The 17,567-nt window shown below is 44.0% G+C and overlaps 1 protein-coding gene across 1 annotated transcript in view; it reads right to left on the bottom strand.

Annotated features, from left to right (window-relative positions):
* Positions 1-17,567, bottom strand: part of pds5b (PDS5 cohesin associated factor B) — a 67,521-nt gene that overhangs the window by 38,746 nt on the left and 11,208 nt on the right. The window contains exons 2-6 of the mRNA XM_080748888.1: positions 8,489-8,615; positions 7,104-7,307; positions 6,408-6,494; positions 5,309-5,406; positions 1,239-1,365 (exon numbers count right to left, since the gene is read on the bottom strand). Of these exons, the coding sequence (XP_080605014.1) occupies positions 1,239-1,365; positions 5,309-5,406; positions 6,408-6,494; positions 7,104-7,307; positions 8,489-8,596 (624 nt within the window). The 5' untranslated portion in view covers positions 8,597-8,615. The remainder of the gene's footprint in view (positions 1-1,238; positions 1,366-5,308; positions 5,407-6,407; positions 6,495-7,103; positions 7,308-8,488; positions 8,616-17,567) is intronic.

Genomic DNA, 17,567 nt, shown 5'->3' with positions numbered 1-17,567 from the left:
GAGAAACTGGACATGCAGCTCCCTAGCATGTGGTTGGACTGTGCATGCCTGTGTGTAGTTGCATTACTATACATTTGGAGGCCAAATGTCCCCACAACAAGTTTAGTAGAATGTGAGAAATAGATACTGTGAGGACCTCCTCACAAGAGGAATGGTTGTTTTTTATGGTTAAAAAAGATTTTTAAATATACGTTTACAATTTAAAATGAACAATTTAGGCATTTAGTAGAGACGCACTTAATCCAGAGCGACTTACAATAAGCAATCAGTACATCAAATACGTTTACATTACAAATATTCAGGTTGGGGGTTAGGTATTAGGCATTTAGAGGCTAGTTTTAGAATGAGTTATGCCCAGTGGTGGGTTCCACCGTGATACGCAATATACGTAGTGTATTGCGTATTTTTCATAGCCAAGCGTAGCCATTCAATGACCGTCTGAGAAAGCGTATCTGATGCACATCTGATACACAGGAGGAGGGGCTGGGGGCTGGGCAGCAAGAACGTGGACTTCAGCCTAGTCCGAGGTGAAGACGTGTGGCTATCGTCTTTATTGAGGTGATAATGGCAGCTGGCGAAGAAATTCACACCTTAAACAATAGACCTGCCACACTTCATAGTATTCAACCTTCATTCAGTGACCACGCGTGTGCACATATATACGTGCGCATGTGCACGTGCCGTGCGTGTGGGAATGAGGGAATAATTATAGACAGCATCGGGAAAAGAATCTAGAACACACCACTGGTTATGCCTGATTTATAGGCAGTTGTGCGCCAGTGTCGTGCACTGAAAATAGCTGATCTACTGTATGCGTGTATGCATTAGGGGAGGGACGATAAACTATACTAGCGTTTATCGTGATAAAAAACACTCACGATAATCATATCATGGAGATTTTAATTCATCGTGATATCGTCCTCCGTCATGCACTGGGATCAGTTCACCTTTTATTTGCCGAGCTGCATATCCGGTACCACTTGAACCCTCTAGAATTGGTAAAAAGGTACTTAATATACGTACTTGATACAGTCTTTTCACTCTATCAAATGTCTTGGCCAAAAAATTGCCGATCTACAAGCTCGTTGTGAGCTTTAGATCAGCTATTTTTTGGCAAATGTTCCGCCCCATGACAATGGACAATATAGTAAATCGCGATTTCTTTTGTCACAATCATCGTGATATGACATTTTCATATGTCCAATCCCTAGTGTGTGTGCGTGCGTGCGTGCTCCTACCTTGTGTGCTGGCACCAGGTTGACCAGGACGGTGTCCAGTAGTTCCTGGGAGACGCTGTCTCCCTCACAGATGATGGAGCTCATCAGGTCCACCATGTGCATGTGCACCTTCTGGTTGTGACCGTTGCTATGGAAACAAAACAAGGGCACATCAAGAATAACGTAACCAACAACAACCACCTAGTTCAGTGCTTTTCAACCCTTTTCACATCGAGGTCCATCATTTATTGTGCATTTGAGCCACAGACCACCATTTGATGAGATGTAGCCTCTCTCTCAGACCCAAGACGTTGAATATTTTGTTATCGTTGCGAAAGATTTTGTCCACAATTCCGTGCTGTATTGATGTGGTGCCATAGGACTAACAGGCAAACGTTGATCAAAATAACAATTCTACTACATTCTCTAATTGTGTAGACTTCTAGTAAATTAAGTAATGCGGATGTTTAATTATCATTTAACTCTTCAGAGCGTGGGGCACCCGCTGGACTACCGGTCCAGGCGCATAGCACATAGGCTCAGCGTAGCCTGACGGCGTGTCGCTGGTTCGAGTCCCGATCCCGACTACCTTTGCTGTGTGTCACTGCCCATCTCTCTCCCCATTTCCTGTCAGTCTACTGTCCTATCAATAAAGGCATAAAAGCCCCAAACTCTTGAGAGCATAAAATGGAACAGTTTCATTCTACACTCTCAATACCTATAAGGGTCCATTTAGCTACAAACTCTCCATCATTTAGCTGGGGACCACCTAGAACCCCCTCAAGGACCACTGGTGGTCCCTGGACCACCGTTTTAAAACCACTGACCTAGTTCAGGATCCCAGCATTAGCACCGTCCAGATGTAACCTTAAACCCTCTGGACTTGATTTGGAACTGGACCTGATTTGGCCCTGCACTTGAACCAACCTTTTTTCCTGCCAACACCAAATCTCTTTGCCAAAAATAGACGCTCTACAAGCTCAAAGCACGTCGCATTGCGGTTTGTAGATAAGCTTGTAGATCAGTTATTTTGGGCTATATGTTCCCCACGAGAATGTGGATGCTGGGTTTCAAGTGGTTAATGACAGTGGAAGATTGAAGTGCCCGTGTGAGTGTGTGTGTGTGTGTGTGTGTGTGTGTGTGTGTGTGTGTGTGTGTGTGTGTGTGTGTGTGTGTGTGTGTGTGTGTGTGTGTGTGTGTGTGTGTGTGTCTGTGTGTGTGTGTGTGTGTGTGTGTGTGTGTGTGTGTGTGTGGTTTCCACTCTGTAACAAAAAGGTCACAGGTTTGAAAAGAAAGCCACTGTCAGTCATATAACAGATGAATGAGGAGGATGTATGGAGATATTTCTTCAAGACGACACTGAAAATGAGAACGTTTGCGATACGCCGACAGGGAGTTTTTCTTTCTTGGTGCATTGAATTCACTGCTACAGCAGCATTATCAATCATGCTGAAAACTCCATTACCCTCCCTGTGCTACAGTGTAGTGATTGTAGATTGCATTACAGTGGAGAGAAGCACGGCTTATTATCAGACCTGTGTCAATGACTGACAACCAATGCTAGTCTCATTAACTCCCATTCACTGGAAGCCACACACACACACACACACACACACACACACACACACACACACACACACACACACACACACACACACACACACACACACACACACACACACACACACACACACACACACACACACACACACACACACACACACACACACACACACACACACACACACACACAGTGTCTTCTGCCAGTGCAACACTAGCCTAAACACACACACTTTTGTTCAAATGGCAAAGTGCCAAATTCTGTGCTGCAGAATTCAGCCCTCAAGGTTGTGTTGAGTGGAGTCAGAGAGAGAAAGAGAGCGAGCGAGGGAGCGAGGGAGGGAGAGCAGAGAGATAACAAGAGGAAGAGAGAGGGAAGAGGGAGAGAAAAAAAAGAGTGACAATACAGAGAGAGAGATGGCTCCACTGTGTGCTTTATAATGAACGAGAGACACAGGGAATGAGGTGCACTGAAGGTCTGCAAGAGACAGATTCACTGCCGCTGTAATAGGACGACAATGAATGCAACACACACGCACGCGCACACACACACACACACACACACACACACACACATAAATTGTAATCATTAGGGCTGCCGTCCCCTGAGGCGATCGATTAATTAATTAGTCGGTTTGCTCTAAGTTAGGACTGTTGAATGGTTGTTTTTCATGCTTTTTCTTTCCATGCCCAATGCCCATCTCTTGGATATTCAAGATACTTTTCAAGGTATTCTGCCATACTATAACTTTCAATAGACACTAGCCATTAAAAAAAAGAAAGAAAATGATGTTCAGTTCAGTTCTCAACCTCACAAAACCTGAAAGGGGTTATGCAGCAAACACCATTTTTCATGTTGATTAAATCAAGCAATCCGTTAGTCAACAAATTCCTATGACTGTTGGTCTACAAAAGAAAGCTTTAGTCGAGGACAGCCTCAGAAGACATACGCACAACGCACGCACGCACATACAGTGACGTCAATACGTGCGCGTCACGCGTCTCTGACGCATTCACGTTGCCTAAAGACGCATTCACGTCAGTGTCCTTGGGTCCCATGGACGCATCCACGTTAAAATAATTTACCACGTCGCGAAAAAAATATATTTTAAAAAGTCCAGACGCCACCATTGTTCATGGGTGAAGGCATGCTACTTAATGCTATGTTAACACAAATGAAATCCGCGTAGAAGGTCTTAAAACAGACGATAGAACTAACGACAGTGCGTTCTATCGTCCACCGATGCCATTTTGGGCGACCGTAGATGGTCACAGAATTCAATGGGTGCCTGAGTTTTAGCGTAGCACCGGGCCGCTCTCTGACCATAGTGGCACAGCATGTTTGGTGATACACCGAAAAGGGTTCCCCCACAGAACGTGTGCAAGGCACAGCGCTGAAATATGACGTCTCTACACTGCAGCGACACAACAAGCAAGCAACACTTTATGCAGCTGCACCCATCAGAACTTGCATCAAAGCCCTGATAATATTTATAATAAATAATTGCTCTTCCTTGCGTTAGCATGGAGTCTGTTCTTTAGAGACTAGAAGCGGAGTTTTACATAGTCCATGGAACGTAGTGGGGGCGCTCAGGCTAGCGCACCCCAGGCTAGTGTAGCTAAGGCTAGTGTTAGTGTATTAAATGTGGAGCAGTGTCTGCCTCGCTCTCTCCCCGACCGCGTCCACGGTGGTGTCGCATTAACGTGTATTTTGCGATCATCGCACACGACGGCGACGCTGCCATTAACAAGCGAGCTTTTCGTGTCAAGCATGCATGCAGAGGCAGGAGGTAAACAAAAGCATCCAGTCCATAGAGTTGATACAGTCAGGCAAGTCAACGCGCATTCGCGCACTGCTATGACGCTCGCATCAGCCCGTTCCAGCAGTGTTTCTCAATCAGTAGTCCGCGGACCTGACTAGCGCCGCATGCATGTTAATGCACAACACAGGCATGCACTCGTCTCCGACACACACACACACACACACACACACACACACACACACACACACACACACACACACACACACACACACACACACACACACACACACACACACACACACACACACACACACACACACACACACACACACACACACACACACACACACACACACACACACACGGTCCTCTCACATATGGAAAACATTAACGCTTATAACGTTTTGAACGATTAAAACCTTTTTTGGGGGAAAAACTTTTGAAAAATAAAGAAAATATATGTTTTTATTTTTCGATAAAATAATCTTACAATTCCAAATTGTAAGATTTGGAATTGTGGTTAATTTCTTTCATACACATTTCTACGTAACATGAACATAACCATATAATAACCAATTCAAGTTAAATGCTGCACTTTGTCAAAAATGACATGACGCGTTGAATTTTTGTGGGACCCATAAAATATCCCTGGGACTCATCCGAAAGACCCCTCTTGGGTCCCGGGACTCATTACATTAAAAACCTATTAACATCACTGCACATACACACACACACACAAAAAACACAGAGGCAGGCTATGGTACTCACTTGATTACAGTGAACAGCGTTCTGTACAGCTGGGTAAAGATCTCATTGCTGTCCTCCAGTTCAAAGCAGATGTTGTAGGACTTTACCCAGGCTATGTTCTAGCAGAGACACAGAGAGACAGCAGGTTATTCACAGCACAGAGACCACCAGACGAACAGTATCTCCATATACAGTATGCAATGGATTAAAGCAGAATAAAATCTCACGACTGAAAATGTTGAATGGCCAAGTCCTAATGTGTGATTTGTGAAACAGTATGAAAGCTCTCTGAGAGCTTGTAGGTAGGCTATTTTCGTGGCACAATATGCTTCCACGGGAATGGAATCTAAATGTTGTATGGCCAAGTCCTAATGCGTGATTTGTGAAAAAGTATCAAAGCTCTCCGAGAGCTTGTAGATAGGCTATTTTCGTGGCACAATATGCTTCCACGTGAATGGAATCCAAATGACTGAAATCAGATACTGAGAACTTTAATCCATGCCTTCCCAGTCGGCATATCACTTCTTCGGGCCCTCTGAGATACGCCAGTAAAATCTGAAGACAGACGGTGCTCAAACGACGGAAACTTCTTTTTAGCTTCTCACAAATGCAGTCAGTCTATCACAGGGGTTTTCAAAGTGGGTGACGGGGCACCCTGGGGTGCCGTGACAGCAGTCCAGGGGTGCCGCAAGATCAATTGATAATGTTTGGCATTTATTTGGATGCGAGCCGTTGTGTGCTTGTAGATCTGCTGTTTTCACTAGTTTAGTACATTTTATAGATGATAAATACAAACGGTTTTGGACATACAAGGTTTCCACCCGACAACGACGATATGCTATAAATATAAGGTGCTGGGAGAGCATATATGCCTCGGATTAAAAGCATATTCATGGGGTGCCCTGAGACAAAAAAGTTTGGGAACCCCTGGTCTATCACACACGCGCGCACACACAGACACAGACACAGACACACACACACACACACACACACACACACACACACACACACACACACACACACACACACACACACACACACACACACACACACACACACACACACACACACACACACACACACACACACACACACACACACACACACACAGGTGTTGTACCTCGAGCAGGTAGAAGTATCTGTTGAACTGAGCACTCTTGGTGTCCTCCAGGCCTTTCAGTTGTCTGGTGATGAACATGAAGATGTCCTGGAACACAGACACGCAGATATCACAAATGCACTGTCATTACCTCATGTCATAACAACACATACACTGTCATTACCATAGTCCCTCATAATGTCATAATCACCGTACTGTTATAATCACATTGACACAAGGTTTCAGCCCCCCGACAGTATATCCCAATAATAATAATAATAATGATATATACCTATTTCGTCCCGCGAGGGAAATTAAGCATTTTCAGCCCAACCCAGCTGATTCGCTGCCCACAAGGAGCGTGTGAGCAATTAGGGGTTAAGAATCTTGCTCAGGGATACACATCGACATTGCTACCCTGGCCTGGAATCGAACCAGGGACAACCAGGTTGTCGGGCGGAAACCTCGTATCTCTAAGTTTCATATGTGTATGTTCTTTGGTAAATTAAAGCCCTACTTCATCATACAATATTCAAGTGTCACATAAAAGTAGTGAAAAGAGCTGATCTACAAGCACACAAGGCGTTGTAGATCGGCTATTTTCACCATTTTAAAATGATGAATACACACAAACGGTTTTGGACATACAAGGTTTCTACCCGACAACAACGATATAATCAATCAGTAAGTGGAGGAGGGTGAAATGAAGTGTGGAACCTTGAGTTTATCTGGGGAGGTGTAGGGAGCCTCGGGGGCGTATATCCTGAAGATGTCTGCCAGGCAGCAGGCCACCAGCAGCCTCACGTCCTTGTCCGGGTGCTTGAGGAAGAAGTCCGAGGCCAAGTGGAGAGCCAGGTTCAGGTACAACTCCTTCTCCTCCTCTGAGTCCTGGTCCATGTCCATGAAGGTCTTCACCACCATCTGGACACACACACACACACACACACACACACACACAACATTAAATCCAAGTTATCAATATTTTTTAATTCTTTCCCACAATTTTGTAACCCATTCAGTGAAGCTGTAAACCTGGGCGCTACTCTCCCTCTGCCAACCTGGGGGAGCCCCGAAACTGAGCTCATGCTTCTTTCTACGCACAAGGAGTGAGCACGCCTTCTCACCTGACAGGGGGGAGTTAACCCGGTAAGACGTAGCGCGTGGAAGGAACAAGGCCAGGGAGAGGCAGTATAGAGACCAGGATTACTGAAGGTTTTTACCATAGGGGACAATGGAAGAACACGCAAACTCCACACAGAAAGGCCCTTTCGCCAACCCCACCTAGGGCTAGATGGGCACTGATGAAGCTGAGGAGAGAAAACGCCCCCTAGCGGGAACAGAACCCAGGATCTTCTAGTTGTGAGCGATACCAACTGCGCCACCGTGCCCCCACGGATATCATGTGTTGTGCAATGTATGTGTTGTTATGGGTGTGTAGCTCTACTAGAATGTATGCTTTGTTGTGTCTAGTAACCTTTGACCTAGAACTCTGACCTAGGCTGCCGGGTTTGCTGCCATGTGTCCTTGTCGATACAGATAGCTGTCAGAGAGATTAATACATGGTTTGTAAGCCTTTGTTGACCAGGTTGGAGAAAACATTGACGTAAGGATGGAGGTGGAGGTCTAGAGCTGTGTATATATAAGCCAGGGGTCTTCAATGCTTTCAGGCCAAGGACCCCTTAGTTGAGAGAGAGATGAAGCAGGGACCCCAGAACCTTTTCATGGATTCCATACAAGCTCAAGGCGTTGTGAGCTTGTAGATCTGCTATTTCTGGCTACAGTTCTCAGAATATGGACGCTAGGGTTCAGGTGGTTAATATAAAAATGTTTCTATCTATGTTGAAGACCCTTGATATAAGCAGTAAGTCTGACTGGAAACGCCTTGTGTCAGACGGGGTGGTGTTGCATTATAACATTAAGTCTGGCTCCTACTCGAATACAAATTTTAAAGCACTCATTTTTGGAATAGATTTTAAAGCACTCGTATTTTGTTTACAAAGCACTCAATAACTTGGCACCTTCATATAAGCCTATTAAAGATTCAATAAATGTTTATGTTCCAAACACCGGTGAGGGGAGTGGAGGTGGGCTGGGGTACTGACCTTGAGCCTGCGGACCATCTCCTCTTTGGAGATCTTGTCGGAGATCTCTTTGACCCCCGGGGGGTAGGTGACCTTCCCATCTGCGGCTCGAGCTTTAGAGTGAGCCATCCTCTCAGCTCTGCACTGCCTGAGAGAGAGAGAGAGAGAGAGAGACAGAGAGAGAGAGAGACATACATCAGTAATCAGGTACTACCAGTGGTTCCCAAACTTTTTAGCTTGTGACCCAAAAGGAGAGATTAAAGGAGTAGTTCACCCCCGAAATGACCCCCAAACTTGAGTAATAACAATATTTTTTTGTATTTGTCGCATTCCTAAGACAAAAAAAAAATTATGGTAAATTTACCCCCATTGATTCTGGATGGGGATTTGTGTGAGAATCAATGGGGGTAAATTTACTTGACCCTTGACCCTAAATTTACCCCCATTGATTCTGACCCAAATGCATTTGGGCCCTCATCCAGGGCCTTATTTGGGTCCCCATCCAGAATCAATGGGGTAAATTGACAATAATTGTAATTGCGATGAATACAACAAAATATATTGAACTCAGTGTGACTAATCAATAGAAAAAAAGTCATTTTGGGGGTGAACTACTCCTTTAAGACTTTTACCTGGGACCCAAACTAGTAAAAACACTTCTTAAATCTGTGTTATAATTTAATTTATAGCATTCCTTAGACTTATTTGATATCTTCATGAAATGACTGAAAAAATAATTGAATTTTGTTTTTAATTCATGAAAGTTTTAGTTTTTTGGGGTGAATGTTTATTGACAATGTTTTGAAAAGATAATTAAACAAAAACGTAGGAAACAAAAATTAAGGGACTCATAAAAATGTGTCCATGACCCACAAATGGGTCCCGACCCAGTGCTTGGGAACCAGTGTACTAGACCAGTGTTTCTCAACCACTGTGCCTGGGGACCTTTGGTGTTCCCCTGAGAAGGGTCAAGTGTGGCCCATGAAACCTCTTGAAAGCCAGTATTGTATTTATCATTTTAAAAATGATTTAAACTAGTGAAAACAGACGATCTACCATCACACAACGCCTCGCACCACGAGGCGTTGTGTGCTTGTAGATCTGCTCTTTTCACTACTGTTGTGCGACAGCCTTGTATGATGAAGCAGGGCTTTACTTTGCGAAGAAGCATACAAATTTGAAACTTGGAGATACAAGGTTTCTTCCCGACAGTGACGATATTTACAACCCCGTATTATGTTGGTGTGCCCATGGATACTTGGGACATGAAAAGTGTGCCCATGCAGAAAAAAGGTTGAGAAACACTGTACTAGACTACTACTTGAGGCAAAGAGAGGAAACCCCAGTGGAGATTTAAGACAGAGAGACAAGAGAGAAAGAGAAACCGTGACATCAGTGACAAGAAAGATGGGAGGAGAATCAGGGTGGGAACAAAACCACTCTTATATTCAGGAAAGGAGGAGGAGGGAGAAAAAAAGAGGATGTCCTGAGGCCTACGGTAAAGCTTTTTAAGATTTTTAAAAAGGAGTCTGGAGACGTGGGAGGCTCTGAAATATATTCAGCGATGCGATTCCCAGCAAAGGTATGATGGTGAATGTGTGATGCATTCACTTATGATTCACTCTGTGTGTGTGTGTGTGTGTGTGTGTGTGTGTGTGTGTGTGTGTGTGTGTGTGTGTGTGTGTGTGTGTGTGTGTGTGTGTGTGTGTGTGCACGCAGCAGACGAGCATTCAGTGTATTTTGCTCCCTTACACACACGCACTAGAACAAACAGCATATCAGACACCAGAACCAACACTGCAGGACCTCTACACCCAGAGGTAAGCCTTGCAGAGCCGCGATCGAGGTTTTCCCGGTGAAACAGAGCACAACGGTGGGGGCCGATGGGCAAGGAGGGTCGCGAGCTTATGAGAAACAACTAAAATAAGACCTTAAAACTTGGTGAAAACAGTTGCATGCATTAGCGCAAGATGACGATAAAGGAAATCATTAAATGGAAAACATTAAATTAACTTCTGAAAAGCCTACTAGGCCTTAAAACTTGGCGAAAACAGTTGCGTGCATTAGCGCAAGATTAGATGAGGATAAAGGAAATCATTAAATGGAAAACATTAAATTAACTTCTGAAAAGGCTTCTAAGCCTACACTAGCCTATAGTAAAGTGGAACCGCGATCTTGCCACACGTGAATAATTGTGCCATTGTGGTTGTAAACACAGACAATATAAATCCTTATTCGTCTTGTAGTGGGAAGAAGGCGTTATCGTCATGGCCCCAAATAACTTTTAAATATCTTGCAATTGGCGACGAGTCTACATAAAGCTATATAACCTCTCCATCATCGGCAATACTCAGTGGTGTGTTCCCACACTCCCGCGCCCCCACCGTTGTGCTCAGGTTCACCGGGAAAACCGTGGTCGCTGCAGAGCCATGAGGTCCATAGGGCAGGAGCTTATCCCCCGTTTCTGTAGCGCGAGGCAGCTTGATGAACATGTACATCCCCTGGACACAACGTTAGGATGTTGCAGGGAATTACCCTCAATCCAACCTTTGATGCTGAGTGCCAAGCAGGGAGGCATTGAGAGTTCCAGACAGTCTTTTGTGTGACCCGGCCAGTGATTGAACCCCCGACATCTCAAACCTCAGGGCGGACACTCTTAATAACAACAAGGTCACTGAGCTGGTTATGTCTACCCTGAGGAGCAGGGTGAACTGGCCATGGGCCAACAGTTCCAAGACATTTAATCCCCATCCCGAGTGGATGAGATTTGGGATTTTTAATAGTTCATACTAGCCCTAAAAAAGAGGATTGGGATCATAGAATTATTTCAGCAAACATTGTCAGTAGGAACTCGCCGATGTCAGGCAGAAACCTTGTATGTCCATATTTCACATTTTTATATCATTCGTAATTTCGTAAATGAATGCCCTACTAGCCTACATGAATAGTGTCACACTAAACTAGCTAAAATAGACGATCTACAAGCTTGAGCTTGTAGACCACCTATTTTTGCTACTTTTGAAATATTATGAACGTGGTTAAGGGAGTTTCAGAGCTTGTAACAAAGTAATAATAACTACTATTGGATCCATTGGAACATAGAGATGCTTCTTTCCATTTTTGGATATACAAGGTTTCCCCACAACAATGGCGATGTTTTTTGAATACCCAAAATCAAATTCAAATCCCTTTCACTCAGAGGGATTAAAGGTTTTGAACTCTTAGGGCCCAGACTGGATCATCAGATAGAGATATCCCTGCCATGCATGAATTCTAAGTACTACTCCTAGAGGAGCAGGGCCAATGTCCACAGGATCATCAAAGATCGTTGTACCATAACCACATTTTGTATTGTTAAGAAAAATTTAAACATTTTACTTACAAAAAAAGAAGAAATACGTGACATAATCATCTAATCGAAATTATTTGAGATAATCTCAATTATCTTTCGCATAATCATCATAATCATTTCCATGTTAACATTTTCAAAAGATTGTGGAAATAGCATTTGCACAATCATTTGTTGCATTTGCATCAAGACATGTTTTGAGCTTGTAGATCTGCTATTTCCATTATAATCTTTTCTCGGAGTATAAAGTCTGCTCTGTGCGACTTTTGTTTACGAGGCCTAAAAGCCAAACCGATGTAATTTTTTAACATAAGGTTCCAATGTTCAAACACAGAAACAACTAGAAGCAGTGCTCTTCCGAGCACAGGTCTCCACCAGGCCACACAAATCGGCGTCCTGGTGGTGCTACTGTATAATAGGCCAATGTAAAAAGGGTGGCATATGTTCTTCACCTTAGATCTTTCATGGCAATCGGACGCTGCATGCATGATTTCAAGCATTGTGTTCCAAAAATGTGTTTTGCTAAAGTCTACCTGCTGGTGGCGCTATAACAGGACAATGTTAAAAAGGTAGCATTTGTTCCTTGACCTAGTGGGAATATGTGTGGCAAATGTCACGGTAATCGCAAGCTGCGTTGATGATTTGAGGCATTTTGTTCAAAAACGGAGCAATCCTGCAAACTTTGGAAGCTATGACTATAGAGATACTGTGTACCGATTTGCATGATTTTTGGATAAAATCTCAAGGAGTAATATCCAAAAATGTGTTTTACATAAGTCGGCCCAAAAGTAAGTCGGCTATAAAAGGCTGATGTGAAAAATGCAGGGCAAAGGTTTATCCTTAGCCTCTAGGGAGTGCGCTTACAAAGTTTGAAACTGATCGGTGGAGTTATAGGTAAAACCACAAATCGGTCTGTTATAGCGCCACCATGAGGCTGATTAAAAAAAATTAAGTGGCATTTCTTCCTCGGCCTAGTGGGAACGTGTGTGCGCGATTTCATGATAATTGCACTTTGCGTTTGTGATTTGAGGCATTTTGTTCAAAACGGCTCAATCCCACAAACTTTGGAAGCCAATCTTAGCCAATCAGGATGGAATATGCAAAATCGGACAGATCCGTGTCGATCACATGACTGTCGAGATATTGCCTACCGATTTGTAGGATTTTTGGACAAAATCTGTAAGAGTAGTGCACAGAAATGTGTTTAGCAAACATCGGCCACTAGTTGGCGCTAGAAAAGGCCCATTTGAAAAATTTAGGGCAGAGGTTCTAGATTGGCATCCAGGGAATGTGTGTGCTCACTTTGGCAGCGACCGGGCCAACGGCGACTGAGATTTGGCGCTCACAAACTGCGAGGACGCACGGACGGACGCACGCACGCACGCACGGACGGACGCACGGACGGACACACGGACGGAGGGGAAAACATACTCTCCCTCAGCCTTCGGCTGGTGGAGACAATTAAAATCGTTTATTGAAATTGTCTGAGCGACAATTAAATAGATTAAAAAGACTACCATCTTGCTAACGGTAGCGGAGCATCAAGTCCCAAACCAGCAGACTCAGGGTGTAGTGGGACCAGTTCTATCCTCAGGCCGCAAGACCTTTGAACTCAAAATAGTGACTGAACTCACTGCTGTGACTCTCATTATGCCCCTCCCCCAACCCACCGTCTCTCCTCTACATACTGGTACACACACCATTATATGTTCACTTCAATTATCCTATATATCTGCTCTTTATGAATACACAGTTTACCCAATGTTCTGCCTAACACCTTCATTATTGTCTCCACCAGCCGAAGGCATGGGGGAGAGTATGTTTTCCTCTCCGTCCGTGCGTCCGTCCGTCTGTCCGTGCGTCCTCGCAGTTTGTGAGCGCCAAATCTCAGTCGCCGTTGGCCCGGTCGCTGCCAAAGTGAGCACACACATTCCCTGGATGCCAATCTAGAACCTCTGCCCTAAATTTTTCAAATGGGCCTTTTCTAGCGCCAACTAGTGGCCGATGTTTGCTAAACACATTTCTGTGCACTACTCTTACAGATTTTGTCCAAAAATCCTACAAATCGGTAGGCAATATCTCGACAGTCATGTGATCGACACGGATCTGTCCGATTTAGCATATTCCATCCTGATTGGCTAAGATTGGCTTCCAAAGTTTGTGGGATTGAGCCGTTTTGAACAAAATGCCTCAAATCACAAACGCAAAGTGCAATTATCATGAAATCGCGCACACACGTTCCCACTAGGCCGAGGAAGAAATGCCACTTAATTTTTTTTAATCAGCCTCATGGTGGCGCTATAACAGACCGATTTGTGGTTTTACCTATAACTCCACCGATCAGTTTCAAACTTTGTAAGCGCACTCCCTAGAGGCTAAGGATAAACCTTTGCCCTGCATTTTTCACATCAGCCTTTTATAGCCGACTTACTTTTGGGCCGACTTATGTAAAACACATTTTTGGATATTACTCCTTGAGATTTTATCCAAAAATCATGCAAATCGGTACACAGTATCTCTATAGTCATGTGATCAAGTCCGATCCGTCTGATATTTCATATTCCATCCTGATTGGCTAATATTAGCTTCCAAAGTTTGCAGGATTGCTCCGTTTTTGAACAAAATGCCTCAAATCATCAACGCAGCTTGCGATTACCGTGACATTTGCCACACATATTCCCACTAGGTCAAGGAACAAATGCTACCTTTTTAACATTGTCCTGTTATAGCGCCACCAGCAGGTAGACTTTAGCAAAGCACATTTTTGGAACACAATGCTTGAAATCATGCATGCAGCGTCCGATTGCCATGAAAGATCTAAGGTGAAGAACATATGCCACCCTTTTTACATTGGCCTATTATACAGTAGCACCACCAGGACGCACGGCCTGGTGGAGACCTGTGCTCGGAAGAGCACTGCTTCTAGTTTTTGTTTTATTATCCTTTTATGGAGTGTGCATGTGACACTGGAAGAATAATATTGAAAACCCCACACACACACGTCTGATGAATACATATCCCATATTCAACAACCACACTTACAGGTGTCATTACTGCCCCAGCCACATTGTATTGTGTGTCCATATTCTCCCCCCCCCCCCCCCCCCACACACACACACGCACGCACGCACGGCTTTCAATTTCAGTGTTTGTATTGCCCACAGCTGGTCTGCCGTTTACAGCACCTTAGCTGTGGGCCTGTGGCTCGTGACATTGGCCTTTAAGACTCTCTAATCTCGTCTTTGTCGTTTCCATATAAAAAAATTATACTTGAACAGGAATGATGACTGGTTTACCCTGTCAGGAAAAACTCACATAGTGCTGACTAGGCGGGCCTGGCCCAAAACGTCTGAAGGTCCGCTCATTACACTGATGTTCGGATATTAATGAAAGGTTTTGGGTGGCCCTGCGGTGAATTAATTTCATTTATTTTCTGGCTCATGACTGGTGTGGTTAGTTATTGTTCTGCACTTTTCTACCCATCCAGTTCAGAGAGGATACAGAAACGTATGTGCATGTGTGTGTGTTACAGTAAGCAATCTTGGCATAGATGAGTGTCGTGTTGATTACCGGATGTGTTAATTACCAGCACACACCTGCTGGCAGATTATAAACAGAAGTTTGGCAAATCTTTGGTGTGCACTAGCCGCACGTTTAGCTGTGTTGCATTGCTCATTCCACGATTGCATCCTTACAAGTTATACCTTGTTGCAAAGGTGACTAATCAATGATGACGATATAAAATATAATACCAATTGGTATTACTGAAGGGGAGAAATAATCAACCAAAGTTACTGACAAATAAATAAATACTCGTCCCTCACCATCACACACACTTTCCGTCTATCTCCAACACACACAGACGTGGCAACTTTCAACATTGTTTGAGCTGCCTTGTTGAGTGCAGAGTGCATTGTTGGAATTAAAAATAAAAATAAACGAAAGGTTCGAGTGAGTACCAAACTGAACGCCTCGTACCAAACATTCAATACGAATAAGTGTAATGTAGTGAAACAAATAGTTGAATATTAGCATTAAAAGATAATAATCCAAATGTTACTCTTTGTCCCCCCCAACCATCTATTCCAAGTCTCAGCAGGAGAGGTTATTGCAGCATTTTTGGGAGGTAAAAAAGAATAATAAATCTAGGCCTATTGGAGATAATGAATAAAGCAGCATGACAGTTTATGACAGAACTACATCCCAATCTGTCAGTCTGTCAGGGACAATCAGCCGCTGGCTGTGAAAACAAGGCTGACCCCTTACCTTGGATAGATGGAAATGTGAATATGGCAACGCCAACACAGTGTTGCCCTTTTCTGTCATCAATCAGTACTGCTAGCCTTGTGGTCTAGACCAGTGGTTTTCAAAGTGGAGCCCAGGGACTCTGTGGGTTCTTTTAGGGGGGTCTAAATTGACCCATACACGTCTGAACCCTAACAGGTTCATTTGGTTCCATTTGTACGCTGCCAAAGTTAAGGGGAGACCTTGAAATTTGAAAGTTTGAGAAACACAGGTCTAGACAGTGAGATAAATAGACAGATTGAAGTGCACAGATGTCAACATGTTGACTTTTCTTTCTGGCTTTAGTTGTGCTCATAGAGGTGTGAGAATGTGCCCACTGAAACTAAACACTTTCACAGGATGAAGCATAATAATAGGCTACTGGTATATCAGTGAAGATGGGAGGAAGTCATGATGATTATCCCAGTAATAGAAATTCATTTATCTGCAGTGTTTTGATCGCAACATAATATAAAATCTTATATTGTCTCTGTGGGGAGGAAACCTTGTGTCCAAAAGTAGCAGTAGCTCCTTTTATAACTGCTACTTTATACTTTTGTGTGATGCTGCTCTAGTATGATCAAGTATGCCGTCAATTTACGAAAAAACACAAAAGGTTTAAATATGGAGATAAGAGGTTTCACTTTCTCCCCAACAACTATATCCTCCCATCCCTATTCCCTAGTGTACGATTTCAATGCTCATTAAGTCATCATCTTCATTGTTTTTCTCCTAATAAAGTTGCTGATTGTTTACTACCCTGCTGACAGTCATTTTAATGACACTTCAATGTCTTCCCATAGTGGCATTTTTAGCTCCAGTTCTCTCCCCAATAAGAACATTTAAGTCACAGTCATCATTGCTCTCTCTTCATCACATAGTATACAACCATTATAATGCAGTACTCATGGAATCTGCAGGTGTATCCACATTATTCCTGGCCCTCTCTATGGGCGCCGCCATTTCCTTTTACAGAGGGCGCCACTGAGTGTTTCTCTGTGTGCTGCTTCATTCGCATGATAGCGAAAGGCAAACTCATAGTCTAGTCCCGGAAAAGAGGCGCTGTGATTGGCTGGTGTCGCTTTTTGAGTGACAACCGCACGACGCTCCTCCCCTACGCGAGGCTTTTCCTCCCCTACTAATACAGACCGAATGCCCTTTCCCAACACCAGCCTCAGTGGGTTAGTGGGCTAGTCACGGCGCTCCCAATCCATGCACCCCAGTAGGCCTGGGGCGGTATGGACATTTTGTTACCGCGATTACCGTCTTCCCATTTACCGCCGGTACTGCGGTAATTACCGCACCCCCATATCTATTAATTAAGCTTTGGCGATAAGCCAAAATATTGCAATCATCTTCCCAAAAGTCGCCTCTCCACAGTGGAGAGGAGACACAGCCTGACTGCCCGAGTTATACTTCTCTGTACAGCACAGCGGGTCTGGCTTTCAAAGGAGCAGATCTACAAGC

This window comes from Nannobrachium achirus (genome assembly GCF_963921795.1).
Source record: "Nannobrachium achirus genome assembly, chromosome: 19".
Lineage (NCBI taxonomy): Eukaryota > Metazoa > Chordata > Actinopteri > Myctophiformes > Myctophidae > Nannobrachium > Nannobrachium achirus.
Note: the sequence above shows the minus strand (reverse complement) of the source record. Positions and strands in the feature narration are given on the sequence as shown.